Genomic DNA, 25,404 nt, shown 5'->3' on the forward strand with positions numbered 1-25,404 from the left:
CCTGGTAGAATTTTTCACTTGAGCTCAGTGGATCATACTTGCAGGAAAGTGGGAACAGCCTGAAAAGAGTAGAACCATAATCCTTAAGTTCAGCTACTATGAAGGAAGGTTGCAGCATTTGAGACTGTTTAGTTTAGATAAAAGATGTGTATGAGGTAACATGATAGAATCTATAAAATTATGCACGGCATCGAGAAAATGAAGAGATAATAAAAGTTTTTCTCCCTCTCTCGTAACACTAGGACTTATGGATATCCCATGAAGCTGAATGGTGGAAGATTCAGGACAGATAAAGTACTTCTTTATGCAGCACATACCGGTAGTTAAATTATGGAACTCACTCCCACAGCAAGCAGTGATGCCTGCCAGCCTACAAGGCTTTAAAAGACGGTAAGACAAATTCATGGAGTATAGGCTTCAGAAGCAAAGCTTCTGAAAATCAGTTGCTGGAAACCACAGGAGAGGAGAGTGCTTTTGTTCTCGAACCCTGTTTATGTGTTTTTCACAGGCATTTGGTTGACCAATGTGAGAACAGGATGCTGGACACGGTCAACCATGGGCCTGATCCAGCAGGCTCTTCTTATGTTCTTGTGTTTAATGTATTTCCACTACAGAAAGTGCTCAGTTATGCCTGGATATATGTGCTTAACAAAAGCACTTTCCTTTTTATGCCATAACTTGATTTTTCCTAGGGCCGTTGATGAGGATGGTGTTAAAGGGCTTCTGAGCCTTTGTGTGTCATATTGATTGGCTCTTCCTTTATCTACATGCTTATTGAATAAAGGCCTAAGAGGTGTGTTTGACTCTCTCTCTCTCTATTTCAAAATCTGTTGGCTCTAGCCTAACTCAATGTTTATCTATGAGTTGGGCCAACTTGTCCTTTTAGCCGCTACTAAGGTTGCCTGGCACTGAAGGCAGTGACCTCAAGATCACCTGTGGATCTTTAAAAAATATTGGAATCCTTTATTTTCAGTCCAGAATGTGACAGATGGGAAAGTTTAGATAACAATATTTCACACACAGTGTTAAGCAACGGTTTATTTTAAGCCATGGAGTTAACCAGAAGTTAACCCACAAACAATCAAACAAACCACGGCAAGTACTGTAAATATCTTCTGCTAACATCTAGTTTGTAGAAATTCAATAGATTCATCACCCCCAGGAAGGTAGTTCAGGCATGGCCACCTTGGCCAGTTTAGGGATCTTGAGGTATTTCAGTATCCTGATAAAGAGAAGCTCGGCACCAAATTGTCCTTATCCTAAGCCTCAAGTGGCTAGGTACTTACAATGGCCAGGTTCTTCATGTCCACCAACCTTATATACCCCACCCGGTTCTGTTCTCCAGTCAGTATAGTGCATGTGTAATGAACACCACCCCACTTTCAAATAACATCTGTGTAGCTGGAGCTAGATGAATTGCATCTGGGTAGGTTATTTGCCTAACAGGACATTTGCATGTGGTTCTCTGGTGTAAGCACTGACCCAGGTCAGTGTGAGGGTTAACCAGACCATGTAATCAGGAACAGAAATCCAGACCACAAAAGGAAAATGATACAACCAAACTTCACAGCGTAATCACTACAAGTAGGTCTCAGTACGATTACTTTGCTCCCAAGGCTATCAACCGTAACAACCTAGCCCACAACAGGGAACAGTTACTGAATGATGATGGCTCCTCTCCCCAAGCAGCCTAATGTGCAACTTCAGGAGTGATGGCCAGTCCTTTGCTCCTCAGGTGGAAATGGAACCCTGATCTCCTGTGGTCAATCAACCAATGGAATAAATAAGATTGATTTTGGCAACTGCCGTCCAAGAAATCTTGTCTGGAGCTGTGATGGATGGCTCGTCCTTCCCTTCCTTTTTGTCTCTCTCCAATTTATGCTCCTCTTGTCTCTTTGCATCCATGTTCTTCTCCCTTTTAAACTGTATACTGTTCTATGGTTCAGTGCCATATTGGTATGCACTTGCAAAGATGCCCTGTCTATAGGAAAATTATAAGCTCCCCAAAACATGGAAGAAATCTCATTATGCTCATTTGAATCATCAGTTTACTGGAACCTCAAGCCATTTCTGGACAGTGTTTCCCCTCTTCATTCTCATCTTCTCTTACATATATATACCGCACAGCCTCTTTTTGTTTCCAGTTCTTCCTCCAATGTTGGCACAGCTATTGAATTTGTTACTGTATGTTCAAGGTAATTCTGACCCATCAGCATCTGGTATGCTCTGCACTTTGGGGCAAATAAGGAACAGGGCACTACTAGCCAGCATCATGCATCAGATGAACAAGGATGCTATTTTTTACCTTTTTTTTTTTGCTTTTCCTGTTATCTCCAGACATAAACATATTGTTGCACGCTGCCCCAATCTCCAAATCCACACAGATTTTATTTATTTCATAAACTTTATATACTGCTTAATTGTCAAGAAAACCCAACAACCTCCAAGGGGTTTACAAAAGCTGAAACAATAAAATTTAAAATACACAACCGTACTTTAAAACATACAAAGTTAAAATACTAAAACAGATTAAAATTACTGCAACTTTCTAAGCATCTGGGTAAGCTTGTCTAAGCAAGAATGTTTTTAGCAGGATCCAAAAAAAAGAGTACAGGGAAGGCACCTGCTTGATCTCAATAGGCAGGGAGTTCCAAAGTGAAGGTGCTGGCACACCCAACAATCGAGTTCCTACAAATGTGGCACCTGCAGTAGTGTCAACTGAATTCTGTCAACCAAAGTAGTTGAGTGGTAAGGTAAGTAGTTGAGGGGTAAGGTAAACTCGTCCCAAGCAATCGCTTTCCTCCTGCCAGACTTTCACTGGCTTCCCATCTCTTTACTGCATGCATCAGTCTTAGGATTCCCCAGCCTTGGCATCAAATAGGAATTCATTTCCTACAAGTTGTGTGGAGTTTGCATTGCAATAATTGCTGGCATTCTGAATTCAGTTTGAGGATTATAGTACAAAGACCCTGGTTACTTTTGAAAAGGAGGATGGTAAACAAAAATGAGGAGAAGCAAGGCTTTTTAAAAAAACACCCTGCACATTAAATTGTGCGGGGTTGAAACAGCATATTTAGGACAAGAATTTTTATACTCTAAACTTCTAGAGCTCTATGTGCATATCCATTGCATTTTTAAATTTGTGGATTGTCTGATCTAAGCGAAGAGGTTGTGTCATTTTTGCTTTGTTCTATACAGAGCATATCAATGTGCTGGTAAATAATAAATATGGTCTCAAGTCACACCGTTTAGATTTGTATTTGATCTCTCTCACCAAAGTTGAGAACTCATTATTAATGAAAAAATATTTCACTGTCATTGACATTTTGTGGTGTTTGTGAGATTTTAAAGATTTGAGTAGTTTGTTGGGCTTGGCTTTGTTTGGTCAGTTTTAAGGCATCCTATGTTTCCCGTATTTTATTTATTTATTTTTAAAGTATATATATTGTTATAGATACAGGGTGTCAGAGTTTGTGGGTGCAAGTCATCCATAATTATTAGATTTAGCAAAAGTTAGAATTAATCAAGGTTTGACTAAACATGGAAACCCCTGGATTTGGCTTATTGGCAGAGCTAGTTGAGTATGGGCCATTGGAGGATCCAAGGCGGATGGTGGCCAGTCATTAACCCATCAAGGAAGCCATTAAGAGGGTGGAGAGGTACCAGAAAAGGAGGTATGGGGGCCTTCCTCCAGCTGTGTGTTTGTGGGCAGAGACAAGAAAGCTTTAGGATTTCAGGTCTGGATGATGTAGGCTGGGGGGAAAATAGTTTCACTGGGTTAGCAGCGACAAGGAGGGGGCAGAATACAACATGGGTAGTCTTTGCTGTGCCTCATTTCCAAAAGGAGACACAGACCCTGGGTAAGCACTTGGACCCCTGGAATCTCACATCGCTCTGAGATTGGGGTGGCGTGTAGCACTATTTTATTGTAAATATCAGAGAGAGAAAAAGAAAGAAACAGTGTCAGCTCATATTAACAACAAAAGTTATTCATAAATCCTAATTTCAACGTATATATTAATATAAGCAGTCTCTATGTCCAAATAAATATCCAAACAAGACTGATGATTATAAGATACATATCCAAATGTAGGATGGGCAGTAAGGATTACAGATGGTAGGTATTTATCCTTCCAACCGTGAAGTATAAGGGCTGATTCGCACCTTCGTTTGCCCTGTCACTCACACTCCCCCCCCCCCCCATCTCTGGAAAACCCAAGGTTTACTGCTAAATCGGAACAAATTGGGTTTTTCACAGATTGCTGTTTGTTCCAACTTAGTGGTAAAGAGAGGGTTTTCCAGGGGAAAGCAGTGGGGCAAAGACAAAACCAGTCTGACCCATGCCTTGACCCAGGGCAAGTAGAAAACCACTTGAACCCACGCTTTCTAGACACAGGATGAAGAGCCCTCAGTCTCTTTGCAACTATAAGGACTCTCAGGTTCTATTTCTTAGATGTAGTAAAAACTATACATTACAAAGTTTAAATACAGAAATCATATAAAAACCAAAAGACTTTCCTTTATGTCTGGTGGTGTTGGGTGGAGGAATCCAGAAAGCCTCTCATTGCTTATCATCATATGGAGACCCATTTTTTAAAAGTCCTCAGGTTGGTTTAAATTTTATTTGTTTTCCTCTCCCGTGTAACTGATTCTCAGTCCTACCTTTTTGAATCATCTGCTTCTCATCTTCTCTCCCCTAGCCGTGGTTAATGCTCTAAAACCTCCAGGCCTTTGCATTTTGTCCAGATAACACTATAACCTTGTTGAAGATGTCTGCAGCTGCAAATCAGCCTACAAGGGAAAGGGAAAACAAACACCTTTCTTTAAGTAATCTCAATAATATATATGACATAAGAGATCACTTACATTTTAAAAAGACAAAAACCATAGAATTGACATTTTTGTATTAGCCCAAGCACTGGTGTCAAAGTGGTTTTTTTGGAGCATATGAAACAGAGTTTTTGGAAGTTATTAGGTGTTTAGAGAAAAGGAGGTCCTTCTCCCCTTTCCTTGGTACCCTTCCCATCTTGCCACATCTTACTTTTACTGATCCTCTCTGATCTGTCATGTTTCCCATACCTTCTTTATCTCTCTTCAGTGTTTTTCTCTGAAGACACATCACAGACACACAGCACAATTTAGGACGTAATTAATTTTTTAAGACTCTGTGGGCTGCATATTGAAAACTTGCTTCTGTTTGAAAACTGTTCTTTTGGGAACCATGAGTACTGCCCAAGAGGATGGAGCACATTCTCCCCAGTTTCTTTTTCACGTTGCACACAGAAACATCCATATCCACACATCTGGACAAGAGGAGAGAGAGACAGTGCTGAGTTACAGGGACAATTACTCCGCATACTGGAATGAGGGATGAGACGTACAGGCTTTCCTCGGTTGCCCCCCCAGGATGAGCTAAGTCTTGGCTGTCAGTTACATTTCCTATGCCAGGATTTCCAAGCAATATTTATTTTGACCGGGCATTTTAAAACCCGCCCCCGCCCCCCTCTGGCATGAGACTAAGCCTGCCAGAAATGGCTGTTTTTCTTCTCCGCATCATTAGGGAGGCAGCGTTCCAGCAGTGAAGGGTCACTCACTTGGTACTTAAGTACTTTTAAAGATGTTTCCTTTTCCTTACTGAACAGATAATTTGAACAGAAACTGTCAAGAGACTTTTCTTCAGTTTCTTCCTCCCCAAATCCACTTCTCCCTTTGTCATAGCTTGAACTCATCATGGCCAAAAGATGACCTCCCCTGAGCTTAATGTGATCAGCAGCCATGACAAGATGGCTCTGAGAATGCAGCCTTGTAAGAATTGCAGGGCTCAGGATACAGATTCCTTGTGTTCTGAATGCAGCCCAAAGATTTTGAACTCTAGATGACAAAGAAAAACATTTTTGTTTGCTTTAAATATATTAGCTCCGGAGGGACTACAATAGATGAAGTGATTTGGTGAGATTGACAGAAATTTCTAAACTTTTTTTTTTAATTGAGACCTGTTTGCACTATAGAATTAGTTTGTGCTCAAGATTGGTATTTGCTTGGGGCTAACTGGTGCCCCTCTTAGTATATATGTCCAAACTTCCTTCAGCTTCCAAGTTTGAGTTTGAAAGGACTCTGTCATGTGGCAAAGTGCAGACCTAAGTCTTAGTTTACAGCAGTCCAGCTCTTCACAGTATTACAAACACTAAAGCTGTGTTCACACCCCTGTTTAGTGTGCATTCTTTTGGTTTCCTGTTTTTAAATCTGTGTTTGCTTGATGTTATCCAAAACACATATGTAAAACACACTGTAAAATGCTGCTGTTTGGTGTGCTGTTTCTCAAACCAGCTTTACACTTGGAACTCTTAAGCCATTTGTTTCTAGCCAAGGTGTGAACATCTTTGCATTGGATAAAAACAATTACTCTCACCAATGTTCCCTGGTGTGAACCCTTTGAAGCTGTGCTAAAGTGAACAGCTGAGGGGAAAGTGCAGGGAACAGTTTCACTGTACTCTAAAGCAGTAATGTGAACACACCCTAGGTGTGAACCTTTTACTCCGAAATAGGTTGCACTGGCTTTGTTTGCCATGTGCCACAAAACACTAAGCCATGGATTGTTGTAAGCATGGCTTGTTCAACAAACCACGAGCTATTCGACAAACAAACAAGGAATGGATTGTTTCTCCAAAACTTTCATTCTTTTCCAGCAGTTCTTGCATTGTGCTTTTGTATATTGATGAGGGTCTGATGTGGCCACATAAACCATGCTTAAGCCAGACCAGCAGATATAATACCAAACCATAGTTAAAACAAACCATGGCTTCACATTGTGGTTTGCTATAAGAAAACAAACCATGATTTGTCTGCTGGACTGGCTTTAGATGATCAAACAAACTATAGTTAGGTTAAAACAAACAATGGATTATGTGTGAACCAGCAGAGCTGTCTCACAGGTAAGTTTACAAAGGCTTGAACCATAGAATTACAAAAAAAAATCCTCATGTCTAATTCTCACTTCTAAGGGTGAAAATGCCTTCCTTGAGAATGTGTTCAGAAGCCTTCCTGTTCCATTCTGAAGATGGAGATTCTCTAGTCTCCTTGAGCAGCTTGTTCTCTTGATGAACTGCTCGTATAATTTGGAAGCTTTCCCTCATGTTTAACCTAGATTGGTCCTGTCAGCTTTCTTTTGCAACTTAATTTTATTAATATTTTCCAGGTACAACAACATGAACAAAAAGACAGCTTTAAGAAAATAACAAGGAATCAAGATAATCTGGGTGTTCAAGTCATCCTGACCTGTCTTAGTATGTATAAATAACTTTTTAAGACATCCCTTACAGACACCCTTTAAAATATTTAACAATGTTATGTTCACACCTTGATCTTATCTCTAGTTTTGTTTGGTGAGGCATTTTTGTCTATCTTGATCTTTTTCCTGACCTAGCTTGAACCAAGATATTTGTGTTTATTTTGATTAGGCCAGAATACAGAGTGTGTACCTGCCTCTATCCATGGTGAGGCCAGATGTGTGTCCTTTCTAAATGGGCTGATTAATCCTGGGAGAAATGAAACAATTCCCTACTTTTTGCAAAAAAAAAAAATCCCCCTTGAAAAATCAAAGAGATTTATAGCTCAGATCCTGGTCTGTTACACACCATGTTGGGACAAGTGAGGCCTCATAGCTGATCTGATTTTTTGATGTCTTAAAACAATTAATGTGATTTCTCCAGAGCAGCAGGATTATGTTTTCTTCACAACTAGCATGGAATTAGCCCTGGTCCAACATTGGTAACTTGATTATTGTTATGCTTAAGTGGTAAGAAAATAGTGATTAATTATGATGGGGGGGGGACACTGTTTGCATGGGAATCCATGGCAGGGGTGGGGCAGTTGTCCCACAGATTGAACAGTCACTGCCCAGACTGAGCCATTATGGTGCCTGCCTGCATTTTGCTACAACTGCATTGTGGGAGGAGGTGGAGGTCAAGAGAAATCCGCCCTGTCCCAATTGGCAAATGGGGATGGAGGTGCAGAGCAAGCAGCTTGTACTATTTTTCTAATTGCCTAGTCCAAGGATTTAGGGGTGTCATATTTAAAAAGTAAAAACCAGGATTCCCCAAAAGTTGTTGAGCTCAAAATTGTTGGGCTGGACGTCTATTCTGCCTTTGAAATCCCAGTAATGTCCAGGAACATTCGGACGTATGGCAGTCCTAAAGGATTCCCAAAATGTGGCGTATGGACCATCAGTGGTCTATGAGCTTTGCGGTCTACAGCATGTCTGTAAATCTGTGTTTGAAGATGGGAGGTGAGATATCTGTCACATTAAATATTTATTCCTCCTTCTGTTTCTTCTGCTGTAGCTGATTGCATTACAATCTAACTTTCAAATAATTCAAATAAATAAAAACACCATTAAAAATCTACATCCACCTTTATCTATGCATCACATCCCACTTGGCTTGCTCCTGTCCTTGCAACAACAGCTTGTGGTTATATGTATTGACCAAGAGTCACTAAGGTTGCAGTGTGCGCTTCCTAGAATTTTCCTAGAGAACCGCAAAAGTAAAAAGTGGGTGTTGCAGGCCCAGTTTAGATCGCTGTGGTTAGCATGGGTACAGCAAACATGAGCTGGAAGGTATGCCAAGGCGCAATTGGCTCAAGAGGCCAGAACCGTAATTATGGCTCTCCTTCTAGAATACTGTATCACTTACACAAAGCATGACGGAGCAAGGTCAAAAGGATATAATACCCTTTGTTCCAGGATTTGTCACCCTAGGTGGCATCTGGGCATATTCACAGTACTTTTAGGATGCTCCAAAGCAGGACACTTTTAAGATGGAGGGGGTGAGCGGGGCAAGAGGCCTATTATGGCTATTTGTGGTGCTGAAAAATATTTGGCATTTGCTATAGTACAGACTTTGAAAACTGCTTCTTCCAGCACAGTTATGTAGCTACTATAGCAATAATTGCCAGAGACCTAGGCAAATCAGATGTTTTAATCTGACTGAAGGTGGTGTGAGCCAGATGAAAATGTTCCAGTGACTGAACCTTTTTGAAACAAGACGTTTCCCTTGGAATGGTTGCATGATGTTAATTCGTAGTTATTAGTCTCTATTTGTCATTCACCCTACTGCTGTGGATGAGGAACTGGTGTTTAAGGAACTTCAGTTAATGAGTAAAAAGAGTTTTCTACTTAGGTTTGGTTGTGCCAAAAAGCAAGGCACAAAACAGAAAAAGAAAAAGGAATGCATTCACAGGCCAAATATCCCATAGAGCTAAGATTGTGACTTAACAGAAGAAACAGTGCAAAAAAACCCACAACAAGATGGAGATCAGGGTGTCTAAGCATATGTTCTTCTTGGTATGCAGTCTTTATTATGTCGTATTTGAGCAAATTCCAGACATATCCCTGCATTGCCACTCTGCACAGCCTTCTGCACGTGTGGCCATTAACCACCATTCTACTCAGTGAAGCACCCCCCTTGCTCTTTCAGTGACCTAAGGAATGGCATGGGAAATGCTCACATTACACTGGAGTTTTGTGCAGCAAATACATAAAGTGGAGACATCATCCAGGCTTATGCCTGCATATGGGAACTGGAATCATGACTGGGTCATGGTTTCCATAAGCATGTACAGTGGTACCTTGGTTCTCGAACTTAATCCGTTCTTGGAGTCCGTTCGACTCCCGAAACAGTTTGAAAACCAAGGTGCAGCTTCCAATTGCTTGCAGGAGCTTCCTGCACTCAAACGGAAGCTGCATCGGACGTTCAGCTTCCAAAAAATGTTCGCAAACTGGAACACTTACTTCTGGGTTTGCGGTGTTCGGGAGCCAAAACATACGAATACCAAAGCGTTCAAGATCCAAGGTACGACTGTAGAGAGGTGTTTAAAGATAAATGTATACAACACTTTTTTCCCCAAGGGGTGCTCAAGGGTACGCAGTACCAGCACCTCTTTTGTTGTTGTTAAAAAGTGTGGCACTTACTGTAACAACTTCATGGTGAGTACTGGCACCTATTTTTCTAGAAAAAAAAGCACTGCATGTATATCTTTATTTATTAAATTTATATACTGCCCTTCATCCGAAGATCTCAGGGTGGTTCACAGTATAAAAATACAGGATAAAAGTGCAAATAAATAATTAGAACAAAACTAAACAAAACCAATCACCACCCACTCCCACAAACAGGTTTAAAAGGCTGTACAATATTAATCAGCCAAAGGCCTGGTTGAAGAGGAATATTTTTGCCTGTAGCCTAAAGGTACGTAATAAAGATGCTAGACGATCCCACATTTTCTGCAGGAAACAGTAGTGTAACTCTGGTGTTTCTCACCGAAAGCCTAACAAAAAGTGTTGCCCATTCTTTTGGGTAAATATAGTTAGGAATTGCCTAGTATATGCTAAGTGTTTTACTGTCTTTGCCATCACATCAGTCCTGTGATTGATTTCCTATATACTAAGAGTGAACTAATTATCCATTTGTGAATTAGCACAACTCTGATGTCATGTAATGTGAATTGGCTCTTTTTTTTTTAAAAAAATAATTTTTATTAACAGGCCAATCACATCACATTATCCAAATCACATTAGTTCCAAATTATACAGCCAAATTTTAAATTTTGTTGGGGGTACCCATACATCAAGCTCCGAATGAGTCCAAAACTCCGAACGAGTCCAAACATCACTTATATTACTGCTTTAATTAAACAGTTCTATCCAGTTCAATCCAGATAGTCCTTTATTACTTTCTTCATCTTCTTGTTGTTATCGTATATTCCTTTCTTTGCAATCTCTGATAATTTTCACAAGCAGATTGAAAACAGGCATCCTCTGTGTGGGTTTTGTACTCTCCAAAGATCATATCACTCAGGGACAGCCTCTGTTCAACGCTTCCATAAAAAAACTTAATCTTCGGTCTGTCCTTTACTTTTCTCAGGCTTGCCAAATAAATCAGGAGGCTCTGTCAGGTCAAGATTGCATTCCAACATTCCTTCTCTTTCCAATGGTCCTGATTCTCCTCCCCCTGTCCTTCTTTCTCCGGCAAGCCTGTCTTGGCGAGACGCCATTTTTTAACTGCGTCATAAAAATTTTCCTCTTTCTCACCGTTCACCAATCCTCTCTCCTGTTATAATCCATCCCACACAGTTCTTGAATTCCTGCTTGTGATTAGTAAAAACGCAACTGTCAGGGAATCAGGAGCAGGAGCACTGGGGAGAGAGGATTGGGAGAGCGAAGGGGAAGAATCCGAGGGCAGCGTAGGGGAGTATGACAGTGGCCCGAGAGATTCCATGAGCTTCTCCAGCGAATCAGAAGATTCCCAGAAGGGGGCGCCGATGGTCAGGGCAAGGGGGGTCCCAGGGGGGACGCACCAGAAACAAGGAGCCAGAGGGGAACCCCAAAGCAGCAGTGGAGGATCAGGACCAGTTTCCCCACCAGAGCGTAGTGGGGGGGAGGAGTCACATGTGTCAGGAGCAGTGTCTCCTCCAGAGAGGGAGTCAGGGCTGACCACGCCTCCAACGGAGGGGAGGTCAGTTGCAGCTAGCCCCCCCGATGGGGGAAGCAGTGACAGCAGCAGTGGAACGGTCAGGAGGAAAGTTGCTGGCTGGGCGCGCGCGCCAAGTTCAAATGTGCAGGCGCGCGGAACAGCAGGAGACCCGGATGGGGAACCAGCTCCTAAAGCCCGCCGGAGGGAGGGAGAAGGCTCAGGGGAATCAGCGGGAGAAGAGGCTAGAAAGGGCGGAACCCCGGCGGGCAGGCGGACCCAGAGGAGGAAGGAGCAGCGGAGAAGGTGGAGCAAGGCTAGACTCTTAAATTGGTGTCAAGGGGGAGGAGACTCAGACGGAGCATCAGTGGTCTGACACTTTAGACGTGGGGCTGCGCGCTGCGGCTCTGGAAGTGAAACTGAACTTCAATAAAGGCTTTTATACTTAACAACGAAGCAGCGTTGGTCCTTTGTGAGCTGGGACCTAGGGTAGCCCTGACAGTATGCTCCGTCTCCCATAAAAACCTCGCAGCGTGAGTTGGTGCAGCGAGGGGCAAGACTTGGTGTTTTGCGAGCTCACGAAGATAGGCAAAGATGACTACAGAGAGCCAGGTGAAAGAACTGCAAGAAGCAGTCACGACGCTTTACGCGGAAGTAGCAGCATCCAGGAAAAGAGAAGAAGAAGCAGTAGCGCTCTGCCGGGATCTGCAAGCCAGGTGGGACCGTTGGGGGAAAGAGGGGCTGCCAGGACCCAAACCGGAGGGAGTTGGCCTCGGGAAGAGGGGGGGCAGCCTGGTGGCGCACTTTGATGGGAACCTGCAGCAATACCCTAACTTCAGAGCTGACGTGGTTTACGCGCTCAATTTGCTTCGGAAAGACTTTAGAGATGAGGAAGAGAAGGTGGGCTTCATAATCACTCATTTGCATGGGGAAGCAAAAGCGTGGCTGCGGAATTTGTGGCGCGAAAAAGACCCTGCCCTCAAAGATTCCGATGCATTTATCAAAGCTATGGACGCTTGCTTTAAATCTACGGTAGATGTAGATATTGCTCGGAGGGAAATGCATGGACTACAGCAAGGGAAAGCGACGGTGAGGCAGTATCACTCGCGCTTTTTTGCCTTACTGAACGTGCTGGGCTGGGAGAAGGACTCCATTGCTGTCAGAGACCTGTTCTGGGAGGGGCTAAGTGGAGAGGTGAAAGATGAACTGGCAAGAGGAGAAAGACCCCAAAATACCCAAGAAGTTGCCCAAAGAGCGTTGGCAATTGGTGTGCGCCTGGAAGGACGTAAGGGAAGCACCCCAGCCAGGACAACCCCTTTCTTTCCCAGAGAGGCGGGGCGGGCGCTGTCCATGCCTCCTTTGGGAAGGGGAGAAGAGCCGATGGAGATTGGTGGTGCAAGGGCTCAGACTGCCAGCAGAGCCCAAACACCGGGAGCAGTCAAGGGGAAGGCTCCTAGAGGGACCAGGAAGTGTTACATCTGCGACAGTGCACAGCACATGGCCAAAGAGTGTCCCCAGAGGCTCCAGAAGCACACTGCAGCCTCAGCAACAGTAAAGGGAACAGGTGAGCAGCTGAAACAGCTGCAGGGGGAAGAAGAAGCCTGGTTGGAAACAGAGCCACTGGGGCCCAACCAGGCAAGTCAGTGAAGCAGTCCCCAGAGATTTTACAGCCCACAGACCCCCTCCCACCCAAACCAGTGGTGCAACTCACCGCATCGCTCCAGTTGCCCAATGGGCACACCATGCAAGTACCAATAACCATTGACTCTGGGAGCAACGCAGACTTTATTGGAGTGGACTTTATCAAGCAACATCGCATAGCACTCATGCCAGCCACGATGCCCCTAAACGTCGTCACGGTCGATGGCAGGAAGCTACTGGGAGGAGAGGTGGTACAGCAAACACCACCGATGGTGATGCAAATTGGAAACCACCGCGAAGTCATCAGCTTCAACGTCACCCACCTGTCGGACACGCCCATAGTGTTGGGTATGAGTTGGCTGGATAGGCACAGCCCGGCATTGGCATGGTACCAGCGGCAGTTGACCTTCTGTTCCTCCTACTGCGCAGAACACTGCATCCAGACCCGCCAGGAGGAGGAGGGGCAAGAGGATGAACCGCAGCTACACCTAGGCATGGTGCAAGCGGTACCCAACAAGTACAAGGAGTTTTTGGAGGTCTTCTGCGAGAGGGAAGCGGATAAGCTGCCTCCCCACAGGCCTTACGACTGCAAGATTGACCTCCTGCCGGGAGCGACGCTGCCGACTGGGAAACTGTATTCCATGTCTGAAGATGAACTGCAAGAACTCAGGGAGTTCATAGATCACAACTTGAAGCGGGGGTTCATCCAAGAATCTAAAGCAGTGGGGGGCAGTCCCGTGTTTTTCGTGAAGAAGAAGGACACGCCCCAACGGAGACTCATAGTTGATTTTAGGACCATAAATTCCAAAACAAAGCCCGCAGCATTCCCCATGCCCAAGATCGACGACCTGCTCGCGACGGTGAGGAAGGGACGGATCTTCACCAAGTTGGATCTACGAGGGGCGTACAACCTTATACGCATGCGGGAGGGCGATGAGTGGAAGACAGCCATGTTTACACCTTTAGGCACCTATGAATATCGCGTAATGCCTTTTGGTCTGCAAAATGGCTCCCATACCTTCCAAGCTTTCATGCATCACGTGTTAGCGGGACTCCTCTACAAGAAGTGCGTCTGCTTCCTGGACGATATCCTGATCTTCTCGGAATCGCAGGAGGCTCACGAGAGGGACGTCAAGGAGGTCCTGCAGAGGCTACGGGAGCACAGACTTTACGCCAAATTAGAGAAGTGCCAGTTCGACATGACGGAGGTGGATTTTCTGGGCTACAAGCTGTCCGGCAAGGGACTCGCCATGGACAGCGCCAAGGTCCGCGCGGTGTTGGACTGGAAGAGCCCGCGCAATCGGAAGGAGGTCCAGAGGTTCGTCGGCTTCGCCAACTTTTATCGCAAGTTCATCAAAGGGTTCGCGAAGGAGACGGCGGCCATCACGGACACCCTCAGCTCCAAGAAGAAGAAGTTCACCTGGACGGACCAGGCGGAGCAGTCCTTTCGGAGACTCAAGCGTCTCTTCGCGTCCGAAGAACAGCTGCTACATGTAAACCCCAGCAGACCAATGAGGGTTGAGACGGACGCCTCAGACAGAGCAGTGGGGGCCGTCCTGTTGCAGCAAGATCCGCAAGGGGAATGGAGGCCGTGCGCATTCTACTCCAGGAAACTCAGCAAGGCGGAACAGAACTACACCATCTGGGACAGGGAGTTGCTGGCCATTCATGCAGCTTTCAGGGCGTGGCGGCACTTCCTCGTTGGAGCCAGACACACAGTGCAAGTCCGCACGGACCATAAGAACCTGGAGTACTGGCGCACGGCGCGGTTCCTGAACCAGAGACACATCCGCTGGGCGGAGTTCTTTGCGGATTTCGATTTCCGGATAGAATACATCCCGGGAGACAACAACGTCATGGCGGATGCACTATCCAGGAAGCCGCAGTATCTCGAGGAAGCGGCGCCGGTGGCGGCCAAGCACATTTTCGCACCGAAAGCGTGGGCGTGCGCTTCAGCTGCCGTGGACCTGGACGCGGTGCGTCGAGCGCTGCAGACGGATTCGTTCGCACAATCCAAGATGGAGGAGGTGCGAAGAGGCACAGCGAAGGACGACGAGTTCCAGATACGAGACGGACTGCTCATCCGCAAAGGGGCTCTCTACGTGCCCGGAGACGACCTCCGCGCGAAAGTCTTGCAGCAGCTACACGACGCGCCCAGCGCTGGGCACTTCGGCAAGGACAAAACGGCGGAATTAGTAACCAGAGACTTTTGGTGGCCCAAGGTGAGGGGAGAAGTCGCGGATTACGTCTCCAGGTGTGACACCTGCCAAAGGGCCAAGCCAGTACACAGGAAGCCAGCGGGTCTACTAGAACCCCTACAGACGCCGCTCGAACCGTGGGAGAGAGTGGCCCTGGACTTTGTCACAGATCTGCCCAGCTCGCGAGGCAAAACAGCGGTGCTCGTGGTCGTAGACATGTTCACCAAGATGGCACACTTTATTCCGTGCGCGAAGGTGGCCACAGCGGAACAGACCGCCAAGCTGTTCATAGACCACGTGTTCAAAGCTCACGGCTTGCCGCGGTCCATCCTGTCCGACCGGGGTCGCCAATTCGTCTCGAGCTTCTGGCAGAAGCTGCTGGGCATCCTGAACGTCAAGATCAACTTAGCGTCGGCACGACACCCGCAGACCAACGGACAAGCGGAGAGGGTCAACGCCATCATGCAGCAGTACCTGCGATGCTACGCCAATCAACAACCCTCGACCTGGGTGGACTACCTACCGCTGGCCGAGTTTGCCTACAACAACACGAAGCACGGGTCTACGGGAGTGACACCGTTCTTCGCCAATAATGGGCGGCATCCCAGAACTTTCCCAGGGTTAGAGACGAAGGGGGAGGGGGAGCCAAGGGGAGCAGAGCACTTAGCAGCAGAGTTACAGGAGGTCCACGAGCAACTCCGCAGGCAATTGGAACTGGCGAAACACGCCTACAAAATGCAGGCAGACAAGCACAGGAGGGTCGGGGAGGACATCCAGGTGGGGGACTGGGTCTGGTTAGCAGCCCAGGCAGTGCCGGCCAGGACGCTAGCTAAGAGGAAGCTCAAGCACAAGCAGCTGGGACCTTACCAGGTCGCGGCGCAAATCAATCCAGTGGCCTTCCGGTTGACACTCCCGGAGGGCTCCAGAATGCATCCAGTCTTTCATAGGTCAGTGCTCACACCCTACAGGGAACCCCACAGGTTTCAGGCGACAGGGAACGCGCCAGACACACTTAGTGAATCTCCGAAGAGGGAGGGGTCACGGAGGGCGACGCCACTCAACGAGGTCACGGAGATTTTGGACTCGAGGTGGGGGGAAGAGGGGGTGGAATACCTCCTCGCCAGGGAAGGTACCCCAGCCAGTGCCAACAGGTGGGTACCGTGCTATGCCGTGGAGGAGCACTATCTTAAAGACGAGTTCCATGCACTCTTCCCACACAGACCTATGCCGGCAGAGTATTTCGACGACTGGCTCTTCACGCCCACACTGTCAGCCAGTACGTTCCAGGGTTTTTCATCAGCTGAAGAGACGACGCCAGACACTAGCTCCTCGGAGGGGTCTCTCTCGGGGTTTGCCACAGACCGCTCCTATTGGTGGGACACTCAACCGGAGGTGGGGTGGCGCAGGGAGCTGCTGCGGGGACCTTTGCAAGCTGTCTCACCAGAGGTACCCGGGGGAGGGGAGGACATGGACGTGTTGGGGGAGGATCCTGGATTCGAGCACATCAGCAGAGAGATGGAAGCAGAGGAAATCGACGTCGACGAGCCCGTTGCGGTTGGGCCGGATCCAGTGGACCGGCTACACACCAGGGGGGAAGAATGGTATCCCGCACTCACACCCACTGGACTGGAGCACCCGGAACCCACACCCGAAGAGGGGGAGGGGGGAAGGGGGGGCTTCGAGGGGGGGATGGATGTCAGGGAATCAGGAGCAGGAGCACTGGGGAGAGAGGATTGGGAGAGCGAAGGGGAAGAATCCGAGGGCAGCGTAGGGGAGTATGACAGTGGCCCGAGAGATTCCATGAGCTTCTCCAGCGAATCAGAAGATTCCCAGAAGGGGGCGCCGATGGTCAGGGCAAGGGGGGTCCCAGGGGGGACGCACCAGAAACAAGGAGCCAGAGGGGAACCCCAAAGCAGCAGTGGAGGATCAGGACCAGTTTCCCCACCAGAGCGTAGTGGGGGGGAGGAGTCACATGTGTCAGGAGCAGTGTCTCCTCCAGAGAGGGAGTCAGGGCTGACCACGCCTCCAACGGAGGGGAGGTCAGTTGCAGCTAGCCCCCCCGATGGGGGAAGCAGTGACAGCAGCAGTGGAACGGTCAGGAGGAAAGTTGCTGGCTGGGCGCGCGCGCCAAGTTCAAATGTGCAGGCGCGCGGAACAGCAGGAGACCCGGATGGGGAACCAGCTCCTAAAGCCCGCCGGAGGGAGGGAGAAGGCTCAGGGGAATCAGCGGGAGAAGAGGCTAGAAAGGGCGGAACCCCGGCGGGCAGGCGGACCCAGAGGAGGAAGGAGCAGCGGAGAAGGTGGAGCAAGGCTAGACTCTTAAATTGGTGTCAAGGGGGAGGAGACTCAGACGGAGCATCAGTGGTCTGACACTTTAGACGTGGGGCTGCGCGCTGCGGCTCTGGAAGTGAAACTGAACTTCAATAAAGGCTTTTATACTTAACAACGAAGCAGCGTTGGTCCTTTGTGAGCTGGGACCTAGGGTAGCCCTGACAGCAACAATCTTATTTCTATCTGTGGTGAAGTGTTATTAATATCACATTGTACAAAGAAAAAAAGTTTTTTCCTCCACCCCCCCTTCATTCCAAACATACAGTCTCTTAATGGTGATTCATCAGAAGATTTACTTATCCGTCCGTCACTCCCGGTCACAGAGATCCATTAATCAGCAGTCTTATCTCTCGAACGTTACTTGATGTATGTGCTTCAGCTTCATTCCAATCGTATGTTTCCAGTTATAATTCCGAGCTGAAGCTAACCAGCGCGCGCTGATTGGAATCGGCGTCAGGAAGATCTAACTTCATCGAGGGCTCGTGCCAAGTGTTCAGCACCCCCATCTCTTGGATCAGGGGGTGCATTGTGAACACCGCTGGCAAGGCCGCCCCCCCTCCTTGGGGGGGTAGGAAGACTGCATACTTCCCATAGCAGCCCCTTAATTACCTCGTATGGGTCAGAGAGATGTTATTGTCGGCCATCTTCCAACGCGCCACCTGGTGGCCCCCGTGAATTGGCTCTCAGATGCAAATCAGTGTCTTGATTTGGATTGATTTTTTTCCTCAGTGTAAGAAATACTTACTGTAGGGTTACCAGACGTCCTCGATTCCTGGGGACAGCCCCTGGATTTGCAAATCTGTCTCCGGACAAATTCCATCCCCGGAATGTCCCCAGATTTGCAAATCTGTCCCTGGGAAATGTAGTGGCGGCAGTCTCAGCAGCCTGGAGCCAGCCTGGTAGCGCAGTTGGCTCTGGCTGGCTTCAGGAGCTGCTTGATGCTTGCTGCCGTGGCACCCGCCATTTTTCCTTGCCGGAAGTCCCCATATGATGTGTTGCGCACAAGACACATCGTATGGGGACTTCCGGGAGGCAAACTGGCGGGCGCCATGGCAGCGAGCAGCAAGCGGCTCCTGAAGCCAGCCAGAGCCAACTTCGCTACCAAGCTGGCTCTGGACTACTGACTGCCACTGCCACCACCACTGCTGAAAGGGAACCGGGGACGTCCAGCGATATAGCTCTCCTGCCCCCTTCCCCCTTTATATTGACGGGGGGGGGGGAGAGCCCCCAGATTCATTGAAAAAAATCTGGTAACCGTACTGAAAACACACAATTATAATAAAAGCCATTATGTACTTATCAGAGTTTAGCTTTTTAAACTCTCCTCACTTGCTGAAGAGCAGGTGATCTCTGTAGCGGATCTTGTAATAAGCAGCTTCAAGCTGGGGCAGGCCAATGGGCAAGTGACAAAGCAGAATAAAGTGTGTGAAGGGCTCAAGACGCAACATCTTGTTTTTATTTGGTTCTCTTTTGAGTCATTAACAGTCAGGCGCCAGTAGTGCTCAAACTTATCATTATTACAACCACAAATGGGCTTTGTGTGTGAAAGGAAGATTTCATCCTTTTAGCTGGTCTTAAGAGAGAGTAAACCCTCACAGAAGCAACAAAATATATTTTGGGCAAAAAGATTTAGAGAAAAGAAGGACCACAGAAATACCCACAGAAATTCCAAATGTAGCTTTTAAACCTACATGCAAAACAGCATGTATAAGTGAGTGGTCCATATAATGACAGATGAAATAGCAATATCTTGAAAAGAGCAAACTAATTAACTGTTACTAAGCCTAAGCACATGTAACTTTAACCATCACACAAAGCTTCCTTGTTTACTCCTGCCTCTGCTACCCTCCCCTTCCTCTGTTGTTCCCGTCTCTAATTTTGGATCGCAAATTCCTTGGGACAGAGACATGAAAAGCACCATACTCACAGACAGAGCTAAAAAACAGCAACAATAAATAGTCTAGAACTGTGCTCTGCTGTTTTCAGTAGCAGAGCATGAAATTCACACCAGACTCTAACATCTTATCCTCTTTATTTGGTACTGGGAGCTGACCGTGCTGTGTGGAGTGACCGCCTTGGGTACTATTGTGTCATCTGTATGGGTAAAAGCCCCTGCAGGTATAGTTCTGCTGTTCATGTAGTTTTAGAGAATTGGGCTCTGAAGCTAAGGAATTTAAAGTACTTTGAATCTTAGAGAGAACTGTGGAAACTACTGTACTTAAATTACTGATCAAGAAGTATTGCATATGATCAAATAGCTCCTCCAGGCACACATTTTTTAGCAAACCAAAACAGTTATCTCTTTTCAATTTATTTTATCAGTTGTAGCCATATAACAGAACCATTTATAGTATATTGTTTAAAGTACAGATCTGGGTGTCATTTTTTGGAAGAAATGTTTTGTTGCATTGAAACCGAGAGGTGTAGAATAGGGGTGTGGAAGGGTAGTCGATTGTTTCAAAGCAATGCTAAACTAGTACATCAATGCAAATACCAGGGGGCAAATATACACACAACAGCAGGCAGTAACCTGTGTTGGCATTTGATAACTGGTTGCTCCAAGAAGTAGACAAGGGTAAACATGTTAGTAATGTCTCAATTAGGAAAGAAAATAAAGGCTTGAATACTTTCTAATATTTGCTATAAGACATTAGGGAGGGACCTAGCTCAGTAGTAGAACCTCTGTTTTGCATGTCACAGGTCGAAATCCTGAGCATCCCTAGGTAGAGCTGGAGATTATTGGGAGGGGGCATGTTTCTAGAACTAAAGTGAAACTGTGAAGCTCCCTTGTTATTTCTGCTATTGCATGCTGCATGCTGTTTAAGTAATCTAGCTACTTGAACAACATGCACAGAGACTCTGTGCTGGTCAGCAGGTAATGTCTTTTTCCACCTGCCTTGCCCCCACCCTTCAACCTTCATAAGGGAGCTGTTTCCAGAGGAAGAACTGTGCGGGGAAAGAGACTCTGCCCTGAGGTGGTGGATGGTCTCACCTGTGCTGGCCCACCTCTAGCCTGAGGAACCTTCAGAAGGGAGTTGCCATGGGCACCATGTGTATTTTAATGAGCTGAAGAGTGAAAGATTATGAGTCATGGGGGTGTGGAGAGTGCGTATGAAATTCAGTGCTTGCTTTATTTTTTGGTTACTATTTTGTTAATGTCAAATGGAATTATATTTTTATAAATGCTGTATTGATTTGTTAATCATATAATATGACGTGCTATGATTTTGATCCACTGTTGTTCCACTGTTCAATTAAAATTAAAAAAAAATGTTTGACGGCTACTGCCGTCATTCCATCTACATTTCAAAAGAAGGGGTCTGGTGAAGTATTATCTAAAGCAGGTAGTTAACCCTGGATGCTTCTGCAGACGCCTTTATTAATAGCAATCACAAACACACAAACAAGCAACCCACCCCAACCCTGAAAGGCCACTTGATCGGGCACCTGGCTAAACAGTGGTGCGGGGGAGCGCGAAGAGGGGGGGTTTCCGGGCGCGGCCTCCCCGCTCCTGTTCCTCTTCCTCCAAGGGGGATCCTAGTTGCGAGGGAGCTTGTTTCTGGCCGGAGACAATTTTCCTGGCCGCAGCGTCTGGTGTCCTAGAGACCGGTGTGGGGGAAAAAGAAGGGAGGAGGTTTGACAGGATGCTGAACGCCGACCGCCTCTCCCCGTCGGCGCTCGAGTATCTGGGTGAGGCTCCGGCGGGCGCGGCACGTGGAGCAGGTGGCCTCCGCTGCGCCTTCCCTGCAGCAGCCGAGGGAGGAAGGGAGGGAGCGGCGCGGTCCAGGCAGGCGCTTCCCTGCACCCCTCCCTTCTGGAGGCTCTTCGGATTTCTGCCCGCCCCGTTTTTCTCCTAACTGGGGTGGGTGGGGCATTGGTCACCCCAAGACCCCCGGGCACTGGTTGGAAGGAAGACGGGTGTGAATGGGGGGCCCACCGCCCGGCGCGTCTTGGGTGGGGCAGGCGATTTAAAGTCTCCCTAGCGTTTCCTCCTTTACCTGAGGTGGGAGTCGGATGGTTGCCAGCGGGGTTTCCAATCTTGCTTTCAGTGTTTTTCAACCTGCGTTCATTCATTCTTGAAAGCAAAAGCCGGCGTAGCCAGCAACACAATGCTAGTCGTCTTCCATTTCAAACACCTGCAAAAATCCTTTAGGCTTGTAATGCAAATACAGAAGGTGATTTTCATCTCCTTCTCCAGCCAGTTAATATTACCGGTGAATGGGTTGGCTGGTGGAAGCGCTCTAGACACGTTTCAGTATAACATTGTTTAAAACGGGGGCGGGGGGCTGGGATGACTGAATGTTGTTCACAATGGGCCAGGAATGGCTCTCTATTAACCGCATTGGGGCATTTTTTTCATCCCTTACGAAAAGGGATGCCTTTGATCAGGGTGGAACGAAGCTAAACTAAGCAACCTCTTGCATCCAGTTAGGATTCTTTATACTAAAAAGCAAACAAACCCCAAGAAGTGTTCTAGCACTTTTGAGATTATATAACAACAGTATTTACGTAGCACTTTCTGGGTGTTGCAAAGTGCTTCACAATGTTTCACATATATTATCTCAGTAATCTTTGCAACAACTGTATTATTGTTATTATCATATTATTTTCTGGATGGGCTGCTGAGAGATAGTGACTTGCCTAAGACTATCTAGTGAGTTTGTCGCTAAGGTAAGATTTGAACTTGCTGGTCTAAATTTGTGTAGCACAATGTAAAGTAAGTCCTGTTGTGTTCTATGGGGTTTGCTCCCAGATAAGTGTGCCTTACAGCACAGTCCTATGCATTGCTATTTGGAAGTGAACCCCACTGGATTCAACAAGGTTTATTCCATATATATATATATATATATATATATCTCTTAAGATCACAGCTTTCGCCTCATCAGTCATTTGGCACACTTCTTCTGTCCTTGAAAGTGTGTGTGAAATGTGTAAAGCAATGGAAGATAAAGTATTTGCAGTACAAAATATGCCTATGGATAGCAGAGATGTTATACACATGTAATCCTGTAATCTAAACTAGTGTTCAAATAAATTTTGGGAAATTGTCTTCCATGCTGAATAGGCTCTGGGAATAGTTCATCTCTCATGACGTGGTGGCTACCAATGTCTGTCATGGCTGTTGTGTTTCTTTAGGAAACTGCATGTGTTGTGTGATATACGTTTACCTGAGTTGCAGAATGCAACTTGAGTGAGCTAGGTGTTAGCGGCTACTGGAAGCATCACAGCAAACAAAAGTATGAGATTAATGGAAGTAAGGGAAGAAGAGGAGAAGTTTGGAAGGACTGATGTGGTTTACAGGCCTCCCACTGAGGGACTTAATCCTGCTGGAACATTGAGTTCAGATACTAAAAAAATCTGTATTTGCATCGTCACCATCATTTTCCTGCTTCAAAATAGCATAGTTCCTCCTTTGATTATACCCAATCCCAATAATTAGAACTGGACTATAGTATACTGCAAAGAGGAAAGTGTGAGGTGTGTCTCTTAAACAACTCTTTGATCACAATTGGCATGTAGCCACCAATTATTTATTTATTTTTCTATATTCAAAGAACCCTTCCCACATTGGCTTCCCTGCCAAGGAACTCCTGCACATTGCAGAGGATTGAGCAGAATGATCAAAAAGGTATACTCCGCTCATGTATGGTTTTGGCCAGGTCTTTGCTGATCCTGCATGGAACTGAGAATGCTCTTAGGTTAGAACAAGCCCGATATTCCCCTGCAGGAGCAGATTGGCAGTAGTGTGCAAGCTGTCTTCTAGGTAAAATTGTTTGTCCTTGCTGAACTTTTCATTGAGGTACTCCCGATAAGCTCCTTATCAGGAGATAACCCCTTGGTTTTCCAGTAACACAATTCAAAATCTACTCATTTAAGCAAAGAAGTAATAGCCCCATAAGGAAAAGCCTTTCTTTGAAGGCACTGGATAAGCCAGTCTGTGGGAAAGCATCATCCAGCTCTGTTATCTTTTTTAACTCAGTATAAAACTGGCAAATTTTATTAGTTGAATGCTCATTATCTTGCTCCATCCAGTGGGGTTGGTCATTGTTATGCCACATCTTATGTGTGGGAAACAAAGGCTCAGATGTTTTGATTTGGCCAACCAAGAACTCTGTTGAGTGGACATGCAATTGAAGCCAGCTCCCTTACCCCCTAGTATTTCAGAGCAAATTTCTCAGCCATCATATGATGACTCTGTGTGTTCGATTTTAAAAAAGAATGTACCCTTTTGCTTTATTTATAACATGTATATACCACCCAATAAACAAAGCTTTTCTGAGCAGTTTACAAGTAAAAATTAAGACCAAAAGTATAAAACTATGACATAAAACACAAATGTAAAACTAAAACAATAGAATAAAACCAGAGTGAAAATAGTGTCAGAGGAAGTGCAAAAAAATCTAAGAAACAATAATTATTACTTTTATTAAGATTGAAAAGCTTTAGAAAATAAAAAGGTGTTAAAAGTACCACAACTTGGGCACCAGGCAAGCCTCTCCACCACTGAAAATACAGCTTCTCTAGTAGTCGCCCACATCAAGGGTGGGTGATAGGATGCTGCCTTATATTAGGTCAGAACATTGGTCAATCTAGCTCAGTGTCAGCAAAACTATTAGCACTGGCTCTCCAGAGTTTCAGGCGGGGGACATTTCCAGCCCGACCTGGAGATGCTAGGGAACACGAAACCTTTTGCAAATAAAGTGCATGTTCTACTACTGAGCTACTGGCCTTCCCCTCTTCATCTGGCCATGACACATGGGAAGATGATCTTAAAGGTAAAGGGACCCCTGACCATTAAGTCCAGTCGCGGAAGACTCTGGGGTTGCGGCGCTCATATCGCTTTATTGGCCGAGGGAGCTGGCGTACAGCTTCCAGGTCATGTGGCCAGCATGACTAAGCCGCCTATGGTGAACCAGATCTTAGGGTCTTCTTATGTGGGAGGAGGCAATAATAATTTCATGTCACTGTTGAAGTTCAGGCCTCCCAGCCATACAAATCTTGGCCTTTTGTCCCCTAAACTTGAATATCTGCTTTTAGTTCTCAATTACACATTTAAATCTAGGTCATAATCTCCTAAATAATGGATGGATTTGATCTACTTACCTATTTAGCCCATTCATCCCTTTTACTTGTGCTCCTACATTTAAATTCATACTTTTTTGGAAACTGTTTGAAAAATCTGTTGACTTTTACCTGCCTTAAATTTCTGTTCTGCATGGAATTTGGGAAGTTCAGTTCTCTCAAAAGTAGGCCACTGCTGTAGTAAAAAATAAGTTGGTTGTCCCATCCCTGTGTTGTATAGATCATGCTCAGGGAGGTTGTTTTTTAAAGAGTTACTTTATTTCAGGGGTGTGGGGGAGCGCCTATATGATTTTCACAAAAGCTGTTGACTAAGGGTTTGTTTGATTAATATGAATCCAGTAAAAGTAAGCAATGTTTGGGAAAGTGCTTTTGAATCTCTTTCGGCATTGACCTGGGTTTGTTTAAAAAAAATTCTTTGGAAAGAATAGCAGCCTTTCTCCAGGTGCTTTATTGTGTTTCTCAAGGCCTTGTTAATAGAATTAACTGGCTGTGAGACTACAGGTAATTGTGATTAGAGAAACCAAATCATGTTAATCTCATTCAGAAGTCTGTTTGTTGCCCCAGGCTGTGTATCAGGTGTTCTTTGAAGAGACTCCAAGCTCAGCCTCCTCTCTCTTGGGATGGGTGAAGTGTCTTGTAAGTCGTCCCCCTCCCCACTACACACATGAGAAGGAACCAAGCAAGTT

General features: G+C 46.1%; 1 protein-coding gene across 5 annotated transcripts in view; it reads left to right on the forward strand.

Annotated features, from left to right (window-relative positions):
• Positions 1-242: 242 nt before the first annotated feature.
• The window catches only part of CSTPP1 (centriolar satellite-associated tubulin polyglutamylase complex regulator 1), a 128,915-nt gene continuing 103,753 nt past the window's right edge, over positions 243-25,404 (forward strand). The window contains exons 1-2 of one of the 5 annotated variants that reach the window (XM_083605705.1): positions 243-390; positions 7,196-7,283. Coding sequence is in view for 1 of the 5 variants with exons in the window: in XM_083605703.1 (XP_083461829.1) it covers positions 21,280-21,325 (46 nt within the window). In the remaining 4 variants the exon portion in view is untranslated. Of the gene's footprint in view, positions 391-7,195; positions 7,284-21,196; positions 21,326-21,516; positions 21,639-22,286; positions 22,307-25,404 lie in introns of those variants that run through there. The other 4 variants (XM_083605703.1, XM_083605704.1, XM_083605706.1 and 1 more) reach the window with 4 other exon arrangements.

Source organism: Podarcis filfolensis (assembly GCF_964270895.1).
Source record: "Podarcis filfolensis genome assembly, chromosome: 1".
In the NCBI taxonomy this organism is placed as follows: Eukaryota; Metazoa; Chordata; class Lepidosauria; order Squamata; family Lacertidae; genus Podarcis; species Podarcis filfolensis.